The sequence below is a fragment of the Doryrhamphus excisus genome, linkage group LG14 (genome assembly GCF_037039965.1).
Source record: "Doryrhamphus excisus strain RoL-2023G ecotype Guam linkage group LG14, RoL_Dexc_Guam_v1.1, whole genome shotgun sequence".
Taxonomy (NCBI): Eukaryota; Metazoa; Chordata; class Actinopteri; order Syngnathiformes; family Syngnathidae; genus Doryrhamphus; species Doryrhamphus excisus.
The window spans coordinates 1,504,715-1,521,503 of NC_136370.1; the positions used below are offsets into that span (position 1 = coordinate 1,504,715).

The following is a 16,789-nucleotide window of genomic DNA, read 5'->3' on the forward strand; positions in this document are numbered from 1 at the left end:
AAATACCAAGTACTGCAATACCAAGCGTCATATTACCATCTTTTTACTCCAGTACAGCTTCCATTTTTTCTCTGCTGGCAAAGCAAACATGGCAGCCCTGTGCTCCTCCGTGAGGTCCAGTTCATCCTGGTAGACAAGTGGAGGTACCGAGTTCAGGTGAAACTGGGACTCAATCCGGACGCCACGAACGTCACTCACCACCAGCTCAGTGAACATGGCGTCCAATTCTTCAGACGGCGGCATTGGCAAGGTGGGTTCCAGGGCTGCGGTGCTGGCGGCATCGTGGTAGTACGTGATTTCCGGTTGCTCGTCGCTCTTGAAGCAGCAGGGGAACAAGCTAGCAAGGAGATGCCCCCGTTGATGTGGACCCTGGGATGTCATGGTCGCCTCAGGGCCGATCCGATGGCAGTTACTGTCTGAAAGTAAAATGCTGGATCCTTATTTCTGGGTCACATGACAACAAAGGAACATTTGCGTTCATGTCAGTAGTATTACTGTAATTCTTGGTGAGACACACAAGCACCAGACTTGATAGCAGAAAAAAACAGGCCTTTATTGTAGGTCTGAATGTTCTCACAACAATCCTAATAATGTATTACCATAACGTATGCTAACCTGAAACTCGACTCTGAACCCCCTGATGTCACTTCCTGTCTGCCCCCACTCAGCTCCCGTAACATTTACAGCAACACACGTGTCTTACTTATGTTTTTTATGGTTTGTTGGCTTTTATTATGTCTACTGTGTTGGCTAATATAAGCGTAAAGGTGACTATAGGGGTGTTATTTCATGCTTAGAGGACTCTAATAATGTTAAAAAGCGTATGGTTTTCTATGCTCTAAATTAGGGGTCTCAAACACGCGGCCCGCAGGACACTAGTTTGAGGCCCCCGCCTTGATATGAAAGTTGAATGTTTGATATGGATGCTGTATGGTATCATGTACCCAGAAAAAATTACCTTTGATTCATGTTCATGTTAATAGTTATCCTCCCTATTTGTGTGGAAGTGGTAAGTTTTTGGCTATTTAAGTTGAAAGGAAATAACTTGAAGGCTACCGTTTAGGTCGCTAGCTGTCGAGTTTGCGAGTTAGCATGTGTCTCAAGACCCTGCAGTTGCGCAATATGTTGTAAATATAGTTATATATTTAATATAGTAATATATATAGTAAGTATAAATGTGACTATAGTCGTGTTTTGTCATGTCTACAGGGCTCTAATAATAAATGTATTTTTTGTTGTTTTTTTTGGAAAACCTGATGCAACCCAGTCTCACTTAGACCCTAGCTCCGGTGGCCCCCAGGTAAATTGAGTTTGAGACCCCTGCTCTAAATTTAAACTATTCCCTCGCTTATCAAGGTCAGGTTTGGGACCAGTGAACTGTGATAAAGGAGGGATTGTTGTTTAGTACGACAGGATGCATGGTTGGACCCTGACTCCTTACCTTTGTAGAATCAAACCTGCTCCCATGTAATGTAGTCTGGAGCCATGGTGGTTCAGCCAGATGACGGTTGCTTGTATTCCAACTCAAATGTCATTCAAACATTTCGACACACGGACGTCACTGCTGACTCGCCAACAGCAATGAAGATGAGGATGCGGTCTTTAAATGTGATGTTTAATCCCAAGTCATCTTCCTTGATCGGTCCTTGATCGGTCCTTGGTGGCATCCGTCTCATCCGACGGCCGTCAGCTTTTCAAATGTAACGTTGCCGTGGGTGAAACCAGCAGCATTGTTTCTGTGTCGTATCATGATCAGAGGAGCTACACACGCAAAACACACACGACCGCATTCCTGGCGGAGGCAGTCACACCCCGACCTCACCCACAGCATTTTATACGTGCATGTGTGACGCCGTCCACATTCATGGCCTTTGGGTGCTAGCATCGCAGCACACCAGCGTTGTGCTCATGTGCTCCTATTCAGAATTTGGCTGCAAAATATCGATTAAATGTGTTGCTTTTGTAAAGTACATAAAAGATAAGGTAACAAACTGTAACAAAAAAAATGTATAAATATGTTTAGAGCATTTAAGAGTAGTAATAGTTCATATCATACATATAAAATTCAGTTGTAAAAGAAAAAAAGACACCCTACTATTTTTTTTATATGTTTGTTTCTAAAATAACCAAATCTCCATTGTTGGCGTTTGGGTGTAATACCGCAAGGTCCACTAGGGGGTGCTAGCAGCGATGGTGGTATAGAGTAGGTGACAAAACCACAGAGGAAGAATAAATCCAGAGGGCGAAAATACGTCAAGTCATGGTGGATTGTCTTCCTTATTCTGTACCACAGGTTAGTACAAAGTAGAGATAATTTATATTTTAACGGCGGTAAAGAGTTTATAAAGTTATAAACAGAAAGAGTAAACAGCTGACTGCTAAATGTTTGTTACAAAAAGTGTTTGAACATAAGCGAAATGGCTAATGCTAGCAAGCGTTAATGTACAGTTGATAGCATGAAGCAGGCTAACTGAAAAATGTGAAATATGTCTGGAAACAAATTGGTAATTGTTGATGTAATCATCTTATGATATCTGAAGTGTTATTTTTCACAGGAAGAATAAATCCTGAGGGGGAATATACGTCAAGTCATGGTGGATTGTCTTCCTTATTCTGTACCACAGGTTAGTACAAAGTAGAGATAATTTATATTTTAACGGCGGTAAAGAGTTTATAAAGTTGTAAACAGAAAGAGTAAACAGCTGACTGCTAAATGTTTGTTATAAAAAGTGTTGTAGAGCATTTGAACATAAGCGAAATGGCTAATGCTAGCAAGCGTTAATGTACAGTTAATAGCTTGAAGCAGGCTAACTGAAAAATGTGAAATAATTATTGATGTTAATCATCTTATATCTGAAATGTTATTTTTGACAGGAAGAATAAATCCTGAGGGGGAATATACGTCAAGTCATGGTGGATTGTCTTCCTTATTCTGTACCACAGGATTTACAACCCCTCCAGGAGAACCACATCTACAGGAAAGTGAAATGCTTATCATTTTTTTCATAAAAAACACTATGACATATCAAATATGACATGAAAACTTTATTCCAATCAAATGTCCACAACATTAAAAGCGATACGTTTATAATAATAATATGCTAATAATCTGCTGACGGTCTCCGACGTGGCTGTGTGAGCACGTAAACATCATGGAGTCGTGACATAATCCTGTCATGGGTTCAAATGAACGTCCTACAAGCCACACAGACGACTCACAGACAATGGAGATTATTATGATACCAGATTATTATCATCATCATCATCACAGCGTTCCTGTGTTGGACATTTGAGTTCATGAAGATCCCAAAATGAAACGGTGTCAATCAATAATGGAATCGGATCCAGAAATGCAATTTCCCACAGAGTCCACATTCAGAGGGGACAGGAAGTGGACCTAGCGGTATGTGTCTAATCTGACGCCAAACTGGGTGCAGCCCAGCCTTTAGCTAGCGGCAGTCACGGCTAACGATAGACTTCCTCCCGGCATTAAGGTGGCCTGTTTGGGAATATTTGGTCTTCCCTGGCATGGGTAGGTAGAGATGGGGAGCCGTGATGTGTGGGCGGGGGGGAGGAATTCCAAGATTCCAATCTTTTTAAACATAAGTAATTTGCAGCAATGCATCAGATTCCAATTGAATGCATCCCATAATCAGTTCCCAGTTCCACATGTCCAAAAGGAGTAGGAAGAAGCAAAGCTTATTAAATCCTACCCCTCCATCTGGTACTTTTACAATCACTAACTGTTACATTTGTTCACTTCCTGCTTTCCTAATATAGTTTAAGTTTTTTTTTTAATTTATTTGAAAATTTTTTGAATTTTTTTTTTTTGAATTTTTTTTTATATGTATTTTTTATTTATTTATTACATCAACTGCTTGTATTGTTTCTTGAATTGGCTCATCGTTGTGCATTGTTTGATTTCCTTACTCAATCCATTCCATAGTTTGATTCCACATACTGAAATGCTATGGCTTAAGTAATAAGTAATTTGCAGATTAGGGATTAAATAAAATGAGGCCACCATATTACCGTGTAATATATTTTATGATCATTAATCTCGCCAATCAAACAATAAAATTCATATAGTAAACGTCCAGATTTGGTCGCCCAGGCACGCGCCCTTGACCGCCACCCAACACACAATGCACAATGCTTGCCCCTGTAAGTGGTGGGTCTACGAGGGGGAGATCCTGTGTGCCTTCTTCGGGCTGGGACCGGCTGGGCCCCACGGGTGAAGGCCCGACGACCAGGCGCTCGCCTGCGAGCCCCTCCCCCGGGCCTGGCTCCAGGGCGAGGCCCCGGTATCCCACATCCGGGCGAGGTACGGTTCCTCGTCTTGTTTTTATTCATATGGGTCTTCTGAATTGAGTTGAGGTGGCTCGGGCATCTAGTCCGGACGCCTCCCTGGTGAGGTGTTCTGGGCATGCCCAGCCGGGAAAAGGCCCCGGGACCTTGCAAGACCTAGGACACACGAGGGATTATGTTTCACAGCTGGCCTGGGAATGCCTTGGTGTCCTCCCAGTGGAGCTGGAGAAGGTGGCCGGGAACCGGGAAGTGTGGGTTTCCCTACTGAGACTGCTGCCCCTGTGACCCGGACCCGGATAAGCGGAGGAAACTGGATGGATAGTAAATGTCACACGAGAGGCACTTGCAGTAGCGCTGGAAGGTGCTTGTCACTGCCGTCCTTCCACAGAGGAAAAGCCAGCAAACCATGAAGGAATGAATTTGACTGCCAAGATGGAGGATCAAATACCCAAATACCCCCCCCCCCCTTCACCAATGATTACAGACTGGTGTCGGCTGTCTTCATTATCGGTGCACTGACAACGGCGGGGGGTGCCGTGCTACCCGGGGGGGCATCCCTGCAGAAAAAGACGGCAGGGTTTTTGCAGGCCCACATAGTAACCTCCGCCCCCGCTCCTTTGCCCGGACTTGAACTGGACAGTCTGCTGTTATGACTCATTCCCACTCGACTCAAGTAGCGACCCCTGATCTTCTCCACCTGAGTAAGACAAATGTCCCGGTTCTGGGCGCGGCTGGACAAGTACGGTGCGATATTTCTGGTGCGGTAGCCCTCCTCTCTCCTGCGCCCCAGCAGCATGGATATGTTGGGGTTCCTCAGGGCGTAGATGAGGGGGTTGATGGCTCCATTGGCCCAAGCCAGCCAAATGGCCGCTGTGTCCATCACGGGGGTGAAAGTGTAGTCTCCCAACGCGCTGATCAGCCCCATTAAACAATACGGCCCCCAGCAAAAAATGATGAAAACAATCATAATGAGGACGGTGGTGGCGGTGCGCATCTCGCTGTAGAACCTCAGCAAGTACGCGTACGTAGTCACAGGTCTGACTCGTATTTCCGAGAGGCGGACTGTCTTACAGATGTTGTAATGACAGAAACACATCAGCGAAAAGGGCAGTAAAAAACACACAATGATAAGACAGATGCTATAAGCTCCACCCGTGTGGGAGCTCCCGGAGTGGAAAACGTACATGCAGTGGTAGAAACCCTGCTTGTGGATTTCTTTCGGCCTTTGCGTGACCAGATACCACGGAAGGGAGAAGACAACTGCAGCTAACCAAACGGCGACTAACAACTTGGTGGCTTTGGGTCGCCCGATTTTAGCCTGTGGCTGCCTGACGATGGCGTAGTACCTGTCCAACGAGATCAAAGTCATAGTCAAGGTAGACACGATGCCGAAGCAGGTGTTGAAAAACCCGTTGGCCACACAGAAACCATCCCCAAACATCCAGACCCCGTCCCTACTGAAGAGCATGACAAAGGAGAAGGGCAGGCATAGGACGGCTGTGAGGAAGTCGGACATGGACAGAGACATAATGAAAGCGTTGGTCACCGTCTGGAGCTGCCGGTGTTTGATGATGACAACCAAGACGGCAAAATTACCCAGGCTGGAGAGAAGGAAAATGGAGAGGAGTACCAGTGCCTGAGCTGCCACCATAAAGCCCTTCAGGACAGTGTTAGTCTCGGCGGCGCTCAGCACCGAAGGTGTCGGTGCTCCGTGACCCCCTGGGGCTTTGAACGAAGTTACATTCCCGCCGGTCGATACCATGGCCTCTGGGGTGGTCGTCACCAGGCCGCTGACCGAGGAGACGACCCTGAAATGGAGAAATCTTATCAGTTCAGAGGAAGTGACAGCGATCCAAGACTTTGATGGGATCGTAGACCCTGGTTGATCGCCCAGACCAGACGCTGATCGGAGGACTTTGTCTAAATATGGTAATGGTTTAATTCCATTTGAACATGCATCAGATTCCAATTGAGTGCATCCCATAATCAGTTCCCAGTTCCACATGTCCAAAAGGAGTAGGAAGAAGCAAAGCTTATTAAATCCTACCCCTCCATCTGGTACTTTTACAATCACTAACTGTTGATTCCACATACTGAAATGCTATGGCTAGCATAACGTAGTCCTAGCATAGAAGTGTTTCAAATGTACTTCTTCCCTGAGATCATATTTCTCCTCTCTTGTAGAGAAGTATTGGATGACATTTTTAGCTAATTGCTTATTTTTAGCCTTATGCATTATTTTAGCTGTTTGAAGATGAACTATATCAGCAAGTTGAAGTATTTGTCATTTTAGAAATAAGGAGTTAGTATGTTCTCTGTAGGCGGCATTATGAATTATCCTTACTGGCCTTTTTTGCAGTACATTTAGCCAGTGAAGATTGCTTTTATAGTTATTACCCCATATTTCCACACAATAAGTAAGATATGGTAGAACCAGAGAGCAATAAAGAGTGTGGAGTGATTTCTGATTGAGAACAAATTTTGCTTTGTTCAATATTGAAATATTTCTGGCCACCTTATGTTGTATATTTGTAATAATATGAGGTTTCCAGCTCATATTTTCATCTATTGTGATCCCCAGAAATGTATTTTCGTTCACTTTTTCAATGTCCACACGTCTATTTGTATTTGCTGGTACGTGTCCTTTCTGCTGTTAGCAAACAGCATGATTTTAGTTTTATTTAGGTTCAAGGACAATCTATTATCATCAAAAGTCAATGGTCAATTTGTCAATGGAATATTGTCATCATACAAAACCTGTTTATGACCTTCTGAATATGTTTTCCAACATTATCAGGGGCTTTTAGTGACACAACACCCCCACAAAGTACTTGGTTTTTCCGTCCGTGTACTACCTGTAACGTCGGCACCGGTGCCGGTATGGAGAGCATCTTCTGCACCATTCCTAGCCCAGGGTGTATCCCGAGGTTGCCATGCGACGCATCAGCAGAGTGACAGCAAAGCGCCAAATGTGCCAAAAGTGCAAGCATGCAAAGAATGAGGTCAGCGTGTTTTTATTGTTGTGTTTCCTGTTTCCACCTGCCTTTCCTGTTTGTGCTTTTGCAGGCATTTTTATCTAGTGACTGGGGGGCGGAGCCAATCGGCAATTAGTGTGATTCATAAACCAGAAAGATGCAGGGTCTTCAACAAACTCCGAGCCTCACCCCAAACTCGTCTTTGTCTCGGCTGAGTAAGCATTTTATTGTCAAATAGGCTGATCAAAAGTCGAAAGCCACAACTTTGAACATCTAAAATATTTCCAGAAATCGGATTCAATGTCATTTTCTGTCAGGTATTCAAACCGCCATGATCTCTTGGCCGGATGTCGAGCTGCACCAGCATGGTCAGGGCAAGGGGGGCTCGCAGCTGCTGAGGTTGGACGCAGCAAGGTTTGAAACTTAAGAAACAGAAATGTCAGCGTTGTCTTTGCAATTGTTGTTGCTGCCGTTGTTTTTGTCTCTCTTTGTATTGACTCCTCTTGTTCTTCTTTTCCATCCCCTCCTGCTCTGGTCCGGCCGCGCCAAATTAGCATGAAAAAACATCAAATAAACCCAAATAACACTTCAATAATAAAATAAATTATTTTATAATAATAAAATAATATTTATATTATTATATAATATTTATCTTTATATTATTTATTTAATAAATAATATTAATAAAATAATTAATAATACATTATTAATTAATAAAATATTTTTAAATGAAATAAAATATTTTATAATACTAAAATAAATGAATAAAATATAAATTAATAAAAAATATAAAAGATATAAATGAATAAATACAAATAAATAAATATCAATAAAAAAATAATAAATGACTTATAATAATAAAATATATGTCCTGGTACATACAGTAGCCTGGATCTTCTTCCTTCTTCCTCAGGAGCATTTTTGTGTTGTTATGGACAAATAATAATTTTATGGGCCAAAGAAAAACAATAACGACCAAGACACTTGAAAACAGGACCTTTGGTAAGCCAACATGAATAGACAGCAGACTATTAACTGCTTTACTTTTGGTGGCGCACCATAACTATGTGTTTATCTTCTTGGCGTTATGGCGTTGTATAAGTTCATTGATCCGTCACCTTCCATTTCCACCTGGCAATGCTTCCATTGATCCTCTCTCAAGGGTGTGCTATCAGGATCCATATTTCACTTCAGTTCAAAGCCTTCTTCCGAGCAGGTTCATTATCCAGTGTTGACAACGTGCAGCCGCACTTCTACCCAAGCTCATTAGTACCACAAACAAAAGGTAAGTTAAAAATGTGAACGACATGATATCAAAAACATGTTTTTTGAGGAATACCTGGAATATGAAATGATAACAATTTTTCATTACAAAGATATTTCAAGAAAACAACCTGACCGGGTCATTTTTGACCCACTTATGGAAGGTTGGGGTAGTAACACAAAAACTAAAAATTCTTAAAATATATAAAAGTTAAGGTCATTTTTGACCCACTTATGTATCTGCGGCATAGAAAATAAAATATGGATGGACTTTAATTGAAATATGGTTGTGGTTATTATCACGATGGACAAAAAAGGTGGAATCGAACCTTGTGACCTCTGAAATGCTCCAAGCTGGAGAAAGACAAGAGTAGAGGGAATCACCTTGCTACGCCAGCGCTGGCTGGGTTGGTGTTGTTGTCCCACATGGCGCCGCTAGCAGCTGATTCCTTCGACGACGTTCAAAACCCCAACGAAGCCCATCCTTGCAGGCAGTTGGGTACTCGGTCGCCGTCGGCGATGACCCTCTTCATCGTGTTGTCATTTCAAACTGTCAGGTGGATAACACGAGAAGGTTTCACAGACGAAAGGAACTACCGTTTCACATGTTGGGAAGTGCTTCAGGTGGGTGAGTGTGGTGGGAATGGTTGTTTTTTAGACAGCTGGGATAGGCTCCGGCGTACCCGCCACCCTAGTTGGAAGCCTCTCAGGGTTAAGAGGTCATTAAATATGCAAGTTACCTTTATGGTTCACCAGGAGGAACCTATTGATGGCTGAGAAATCAAGTTGCAAAATCAATGTCCTGTCATTTCCTGTGGCATCTGCCCCCCACTGCAGTAAAGGCCTTTGCAATGTAAACACATGTGATGGCGGCTTCCTAAAGGAGCTCACCTGAAGTTGTGCCATTTGCAGGTCGTGGCCATGCTACTGTGTCGCTCTGCAAGGGAATCTCGGACTTGTTGTCTTCCATTTGCGGTTAAGCGCTTCATCGCGGCTCTCCAGCTTGGACCGAAGCCATCACGTCCTGCCACCGCTGCGGTCTGCATGCGTTGAAACCCGGTAAGCTCTCATCCGCACAAAATGGCAAAGACCGCATAAACATATGCGTATTTTCATCCACGTATGACAGATGCTGGTTATTTATGCTGTTTGTACACTCGCCATTCTCTCTCTCTCTCTCTCTCTCTCGTTGCTGTGTCAACGCGCCTCTACTTTCGCCTTTGAGGCCACGCCTTCTTTTGCTGCCTTCAGCGGTGTGACGATGGGTTAGTTGCCATGGTAACGCTACCGCATGTGCACGTCAATCCTGCCCAGTAAAGGGAACAGATGCAAAGAGTACAATGCCGTGTAGGCTGCAGTGTGCGCCAATAAGTAACACAACAAATTAAAACATTTCAGCCTGTGACGGCGAATAAAGGCTACACCTGCTTTTTAATTGGCCTAAAATGTCACAAAAACAACAAAAATTGAAAAATCAGCCGTCATTTTGCATGAATAAAGTCAAAATCTCAAAAGAGAAAAGGGCACGGATTCAGCATAAACCATCATTTGTTTGTATTTAAGTTGCCGGTACGTAATTCACCCCGGAACGATTGATAGAGGAGTAGTTGCCACCCGGAAGAATGGCCGTGAGGGGAAGGGGTTTTTGTTGTTGTTGCTGCTGAGAGTTGGCTGTTATGTCTCACGGAGCGAGGAGAATAAAAGTAAAAACTAAAAGAACAAAGTTCACTCCCGAGTTCGACACCCCGCCTTAGACTCCAGTTCTTCGCCGCTTCAATACATCCAAAAGTTAGCTGTATCGATATAGCATACAAGTCATACCGTTCACATCCGCAGGATGGCGATAGTTCACTCGCAGTGTCTGCATCCGCCGTTGAAAGACAAAGAAGAAGACGTCGTTGCGACAGAAGTAAACAATTGACGGCAGCTGAGAACCGTTTCCACAGTGGACGTCGCGAACATCAACATCTGTTCCAGCAGTATTTGGACGTACCAGGAACCGGGAACCTGTCCCTGTGAGCGGTTGGCCATGATAGGCAAGTTATTTTCACTCATGTCAGAAATAAGCGTTTTATAATCGTTTTTTAATCCCATCAAACATTGTCGTCAATTGTAGGAGATATGCTTTAATACGTCGACTGCGGTCGTTTATGGACCTTGGTCGTGTTTCTGTTTAGTTCACGATGACGGATACTTCTATAAATCTCAGTTAGACGTCACGTCGTGTTGTTCAAAGACCCCCCCCCCCCAAAAAAAAGCATTCGTGCTGGACTCGGGTAGTATATGTAAATATGTACATATGTATATTTGAATGTCGGATTAACAGGTTTGAATCCCAACAGCTGTGGCCATGAGTGCAACATGCCCAGGCTTGTACTGTGGCAGGATCCTGTTCAATGGCTCCGTGGAAAGGGATTGTGGCGTAAGTAGACGTCGTCATTCTCCTGACAGATAGTTTTTTCAAAGAATAAAACGTTTATGGAATTCAATCTGATTTAAAAAAAAAAACAGTATTGTTTGTAAACGGGCTCTGTCCTACACAATACTACTGTGATAGAATGCCGCGTTGCCATAACAACAATAATGATGAAAATATACTCTACTGCTAATTCTGACATATTATAAGATAGTCAAGTACTAGAAAATACACTCTACTGCTAATTATGACATCTTATAACAGTCAAGTACTAGAAAATATACTCTACTGCTAATTCTGACATATTATAAGATAGTCAAGTACTAGAAAATACACTCTACTGCTAATTATGACATCTTATAACATAGTCAAGTACTAGAAAATATACTCTACTGCTAATTCTGACATATTATAAGATAGTCAAGTACTAGAAAATACACTCTACTGCTAATTCTGACATCTTATAAGATAGTCAAGTACTAGAAAATATACTCTACTGCTAATTATGACATATTATGAGATAATCAAGTACTAGGAAATATGCTCTACTGCTAATTCTGACATATAAGATAGTCAAGTACTAGAAAATATACTCCACTGCTACTTCTGACATCTTATTATAAGATAGTCAAGTACTACAAAATATACTCTACTGCTTATTCTGACATATTAGGATAAGATAGTCAAGTACTAGAAAATATACTCTACTGCTAATTCTGACATTAGATAGTCAAGTACTAGAAAATATACTCTACTGCTAATTCTGACATTAGATAGTCAAGTACTAGAAAATATACTCTACTGCTAATTATGACATATTACAAGATAGTCAAGTACTAGAAAATATACTCTACTGCTAATTATGACATATTATGAGATAATCAAGTACTAGAAAATATACTCTACTGCTAATTCTGACATATTAGATAGTCAAGTACTAGAAAATATACTCCACTGCTACTTCTGACATCTTATGATAAGATAGTCAAGTACTAGAAAATATACTCTACTGCTTATTCTGACATATTATTATAAGATAGTCAAGTACTAGAAAATATACTTTACTGCTAAATCTGACATATTATTATGATAAGATAGTCAAGTACTAGAAAATATACTCTGCTGCTAATTCTGGCATATTATGATAAGATAGTCAAGTACTAGAAAATATACTCCACTGCTACTTCTGACATATTATAAGATAGTCAAGTACAAGAAATATACTCTACTGCTAATTCTGACATCTTATTATAAGATAGTCAAGTACTAAAGAAAGTGGTGTATTTGTGTAAACGTGTACAGTATGAGTACATGATATTTGTGTTTTGTGCAGGTCTGTCCCCGTGGGGAGCGGGCCAACCACCAGAAGGTGTGTGAACGCTGCACCGAGTTCCCGGAGCGTTATGATTGGCTCTACCTGGGCTTTATGGCCATGCTACCTCTCGTCTTGCACTGGTTCTTCATTGAGTGGTACTCGGGAAAGAAAAGGTGAGCGTGATTGAACACCAGGGCTTTTCTTTTTATCCCTTTCAATGTGGGCCTTAGTCCCAAAAAAATAGAGACACCGCCCACAAGGGTACGTGGCGGAGTACTCGGTGGTGTCGTCCAATAACAATTGCCCACCTGACATTGTTGCGCTGTCAGTTCCAGTGCCGTCCTGCAACACATCACGGCCATGTTGGAGTGCAGCGTGTCCGCCGTGGTCACGCTGCTGCTCACGGAGCCCGTTGGGATGCTGACTATCCACTCCTGCAGAGTCCAGATGCTGTCAGATTGGTACACCATGCTTTATAATCCCAGTCCGGACTACATCAACACGCTACACTGCACCCAGGAGGCCGTCTATCCACTGTAAGTCCTCTTCATCTTGAAAACATCAAAATATAGGAAATGTTACATTATGATTGGTCCCAACGCAGTCCTCGAGGTAATTAGTTGTGTAATAAATGTACTTCCTGTTTCCTTTTTCCAGATACACGATCGTGCTCATCTATTACGCCTTCTGCTTGGTGCTGATGATGCTGCTGCGCCCTCTGCTGGTTAAAAAGATAGCATGCGGTCTGGGCAAGTCGGACAGGTTCAAGAGCATCTATGCGGCGCTCTACTTCTTCCCCATCCTCACGGTGCTCCAGGCTGTTGGCGGGGGACTCCTGTGTGAGTACCATGCTCCTCTCAAAGAACCGCAGTGTGGAACATGCAACCCAAAGTGCTTCAGAGTTTAACCGATGCCCCCGAACACCCCATACCGTCACGCCCCAACCACAATCACAGAAACACTAACACACGAGCCCACCAGGCCACGGCAACCAGGTTGTTCAATTTGGGGGTTTTGGGACCGAAAGTGTGATTAAGATCCTAATGAATGTACCGTTGTACCCCTACTAATAAGTCGTTCCGTGAACGTGTGTTTCAGATTATGCGTTTCCCTACATCATACTGGTCCTGTCTCTGGTCACCCTGGCGGTGTACATGTCGGCCTCCGAAATCCAGGTAAGGCCGACTCTTTCGTAGCGCAGCAGCCTTATTTGCCACGCCTCTACGAGTCGGAAGGGTGACCGCTGACCGATATTTGAGTGAACTAGACCTTTAGCGTACATTCAGGTGCATCAGATTTGAATGGGAAATTTTTAATTCATAATATCAATTTGGCTGACATTCCATTTTTGAACTTAAAAATGTTTTTTGCTAAGTTTTGAGGAGATTTAGGGGTGCCACCTCACACATAAACTTGTATACAGCATCATTTTCTATAGGGTTACCAAAGGGGGCCCAGACCAAAGACCAGAGGCCAGCATCTTAGGAGAGCTGGTGGGTTGTGTTGAACAGTGCCTAAAATAATACATGGACAAGTGGATATCACATTATGTAGTACTACAGTACCACTCTCAATAAATATGAGGCATCAGTAATACTGTCTACTCTATATTACTGTTATTGATGTTATGCTTGTTATGCTCAGCTATTAGCTAACTGTCATTAGCAAACTGTAGCTAGCTAATGTGAGCTACAGTAGAGGCAATGACTACAAATCATTCAAATTACAAAAACAAAACCACAAATTTGGTAGTAATATGTAATAGGAGTATAAATAAAGATCACCTCAGGTCTCCATGGCGACCATTGAACTGTTCACCACTTTATTCCATAAAAACAGATGTATGGCGGCACCCCTAAATAATCATGTATTGGAAAAATATTTTCTATGTGTTGTTTCTACATATATTGGAACACTTTTAGTACCCAGTTATATATATAATTCAATAATTGTGTTTTTTGATGCACCGTAGCGTACGTACATAGTAACACCAAGAAGGTCTCAGATTAGCTAACATGTGACCAGCAATGGCCGAACCTTTCATAATTGAGATCCTCACCAAGCGGTTTCTTTCCCCCGCCTCTCTTCACCCAGTCCTTTAAGAACCTGGTGGCCAAGAAGAAACGCCTCGTGGTCCTGTTCAGCCACTGGTTGCTCCATGCCTACGGCATCATCTCCATCTCGCGCCTGGACAAGCTGGAGCAGGACCTGCCCCTGCTGGCCCTGGTTCCCGGGCCGGCCTTGTTCTACATCGCTACAGCCAAATTCACAGAACCAAGCCGGATCCTGTCAGAGGGCGGCAATGGACACTGACCTTCCAGATGGCATTGAACTATACGCGACCGCATGCGTGTTGAACCGTCTCTTAGTCCGCCTGTAGTATTGGTACTGTGGTCCACAGTTGTAAGAATGTACTTCTATGTACTTCTAAGTTGTCAATAAGATAACTTTCAGGAGTGTAGTTATGATGTTTTTGCAGTTCATGTATTTATTAGAGCATGGCCTAGCAGTTTTTTTCATATTTTTAAGACACTGAATTTATGTTTTTTTATGAGCTAGTACCCATTAACTGTTAACAGAAAATGTTACCTCATGAATAACCGTGCGAGTACAACTGTGTTCTTAATGTATTGTCACAAAACGTCCCGGTTAGCATCCTATTGACGTGCTAATACAGGAAGTCAACTCGCAGTAAAGCATGAATACGTTGTCCGTGTTGTACTCGCTAAAATAGTCACCGACAAATTAGCGGGAATTTAGTTGGCGGGAATCGAACTCACATTTTTATTCCTCTCTTGTGTGCAGCCCTAATTCTTCCAAATGATGTATTTGCTGTGTAAATACAGCACGGCATTGAACAACTGATGCTGCTCAGACACCCTCATGAATGACAGGGCATGCCCATATTTGGATGGATATGGACACAAACGATGTATAGAATGAAAATATTTGTATATATTCTACTTGACTGTGATGGTTATAAGTACAGTTTATATGAACGCTGGTGTGGACTGATCAAGTTTAAAAATCTGGACGCTTGGAATGAACAAAAAGGACAGCAAGCCCACGAGTCGTACGTACTTCCTGGGATCCACGTTACATTAGGGACCGCTTTATTGTACAGTACACCTGTTGCTAAATGTTCTGTTTATTTAACCTTCTATTGTGTGATTATGTCACAAATAAGTACATTAAGATGCAACTGAACAAGACTCAGTTTGTGCTACCAATACTTCCCCCCTCATGATATACTTTGCCCTCAAGTACACACCATACTTCCCCCTCAAATACACGATATACTTCACCCTCAAGTACACGCCATACTTTGCCCTCAAATACACGATATACTTCACCCTCAAGTACACACCATACTTCCCCCTCAAATACACGATATACTTCACCCTCAAGTACACACCATACTTCCCCCTCAAATACACGATATACTTCACCCTCAAGTACACACCATACTTCCCCCTCAAGTACACACCATACTTCGCCCTCAAATACACGATATACTTCACCCTCAAGTACACACCATACTTCCCCCTCAAATACACGATATACTTCACCCTCAAGTACACACCATACTTCACCCTCAAGTACACAATATACTTCACCCTCAAGTACACAGGATACTTCCCCCTCAAGTACACACCATACTTCGCCCTCAAATACACGATATACTTCCCCCTCAAGTACACACCATACTTCGCCCTCAAGTACACACCATACTTCACCCTCAAGTACACAGGATACTTCCCCCTCAAGTACACGATATACTTCCCCCCTCAAGTACACAGGATACTTCCCCCTCAAGTACACAGGATACTTCCCCCTCAAGTACACAGGATACTTCCCCCTCAAGTACACAGGATACTTCCCCCTCAAGTACACGATATACTTCACCCTCAAGTACACACCATACTTCCCCCTCAAGTACACACCATTCTTCCCCTTCAAATACACGATATACTTCACCCTCAAGTACACACCATACTTCCCCCTCAAGTACACAGGATACTTCCCCCTCAAGTACACAGGATACTTCCCCCTCAAGTACACGATATACTTCACCCTCAAGTACACACCATACTTCCCCCTCAAGTACACACCATTCTTCCCCTTCAAATACACGATATACTTCACCCTCAAGTACACGATATACTTCACCCTCAAGTACACACCATTCTTCCCCCTCAAATACACGATATACTTCACCCTCAAGTACACACCATTCTTCCCCCTCAAATACACGATATACTTCACCCTCAAGTACACACCATTCTCCCCCCTCAAATACACGATATACTTCACCCTCAAGTACACACCATTCTTCCCCCTCAAATACACGATATACTTCACCCTCAAGTACACACCATACTTCCCCCTCAAGTACATGGTACACTTCACCCTCAAGTACACAGGATACTTCCCCCTCAAATACACACCATACTTCCCCCTCAAGTACACGATATACTTCCCCCTCAAGTACACGGTACACTTCACCCTCAA

At 42.9% G+C, this 16,789-nt stretch overlaps 3 protein-coding genes and 1 long non-coding RNA gene across 6 annotated transcripts in view; 2 read left to right on the plus strand and 2 right to left on the minus strand.

Annotated features, from left to right (window-relative positions):
• Window positions 1–1,700, minus strand: part of LOC131131993 (disheveled-associated activator of morphogenesis 1-like) — a 16,507-nt gene extending 14,807 nt beyond the window's left edge. The window contains exons 1-3 of the mRNA XM_058077100.2: window positions 1,442–1,700; window positions 199–416; window positions 37–126 (exon numbers count right to left, since the gene is read on the minus strand). Of these exons, the coding sequence (XP_057933083.2) occupies window positions 37–126; window positions 199–381 (273 nt within the window). The 5' untranslated portion in view covers window positions 382–416; window positions 1,442–1,700. The remainder of the gene's footprint in view (window positions 1–36; window positions 127–198; window positions 417–1,441) is intronic.
• Window positions 1–6,384, plus strand: part of LOC144901726 (uncharacterized) — a 9,862-nt gene extending 3,478 nt beyond the window's left edge. Inside the window, exons 3-4 of the long non-coding RNA XR_013629797.1 lie at window positions 58–250; window positions 2,875–6,384. This is a non-coding gene — a long non-coding RNA (uncharacterized LOC144901726). The remainder of the gene's footprint in view (window positions 1–57; window positions 251–2,874) is intronic.
• On the minus strand, window positions 3,014–9,913 carry gpr135 (G protein-coupled receptor 135). Its single transcript, XM_078796383.1, has 3 exons — window positions 9,438–9,913; window positions 8,931–9,096; window positions 3,014–6,116 (listed from the first exon to the last, which is right to left on the minus strand). The coding sequence occupies exons 2-3, from the start codon at window positions 8,972–8,974 to the stop codon at window positions 4,787–4,789; spliced, it is 1,374 nt and encodes a 457-aa protein (XP_078652509.1). The 5' UTR covers window positions 8,975–9,096; window positions 9,438–9,913; the 3' UTR covers window positions 3,014–4,786.
• Window positions 8,928–15,540, plus strand: jkamp (jnk1/mapk8 associated membrane protein). 3 transcript variants are annotated; one of them, XM_078796384.1, is made up of 7 exons: window positions 8,928–9,605; window positions 10,889–10,968; window positions 12,296–12,450; window positions 12,607–12,813; window positions 12,935–13,116; window positions 13,376–13,452; window positions 14,372–15,540. In XM_078796384.1, the coding sequence occupies exons 2-7, from the start codon at window positions 10,897–10,899 to the stop codon at window positions 14,588–14,590; spliced, it is 912 nt and encodes a 303-aa protein (XP_078652510.1). In that variant the 5' UTR covers window positions 8,928–9,605; window positions 10,889–10,896; the 3' UTR covers window positions 14,591–15,540. The 3 variants fall into 3 exon arrangements, with proteins under 3 accessions (XP_078652510.1, XP_057933428.1, XP_057933427.1); XM_058077444.2 differs by lacking the exon at window positions 8,928–9,605 and adding an exon at window positions 10,157–10,582; XM_058077445.2 differs by lacking the exons at window positions 8,928–9,605; window positions 13,376–13,452 and adding an exon at window positions 10,153–10,582 and having other exon boundaries at window positions 14,372–14,523.
• The last annotated feature ends 1,249 nt before the right edge of the window (window positions 15,541–16,789 follow it).

Excerpts from the sequence above, each read along its gene's own strand:
- jkamp (XM_058077444.2), top strand. Across the intron at positions 12,814-12,934 it reads CAGGAGGCCGTCTATCCACT|ATACACGATCGTGCTCATCT; the intron begins GTAAGTCCTCTT and ends TCCTTTTTCCAG. Across the intron at positions 13,117-13,375 it reads TGTTGGCGGGGGACTCCTGT|ATTATGCGTTTCCCTACATC; the intron begins GTGAGTACCATG and ends CGTGTGTTTCAG.
- gpr135 (XM_078796383.1), bottom strand. The coding sequence starts at position 8,974 with ATGTGGGACAACAACACCAACCCAGCCAGCGCTGGCGTAGCAAG. Across the intron at positions 6,117-8,930 it reads GCCAGCGCTGGCGTAGCAAG|GGTCGTCTCCTCGGTCAGCG; the intron begins GTGATTCCCTCT and ends TCTCCATTTCAG.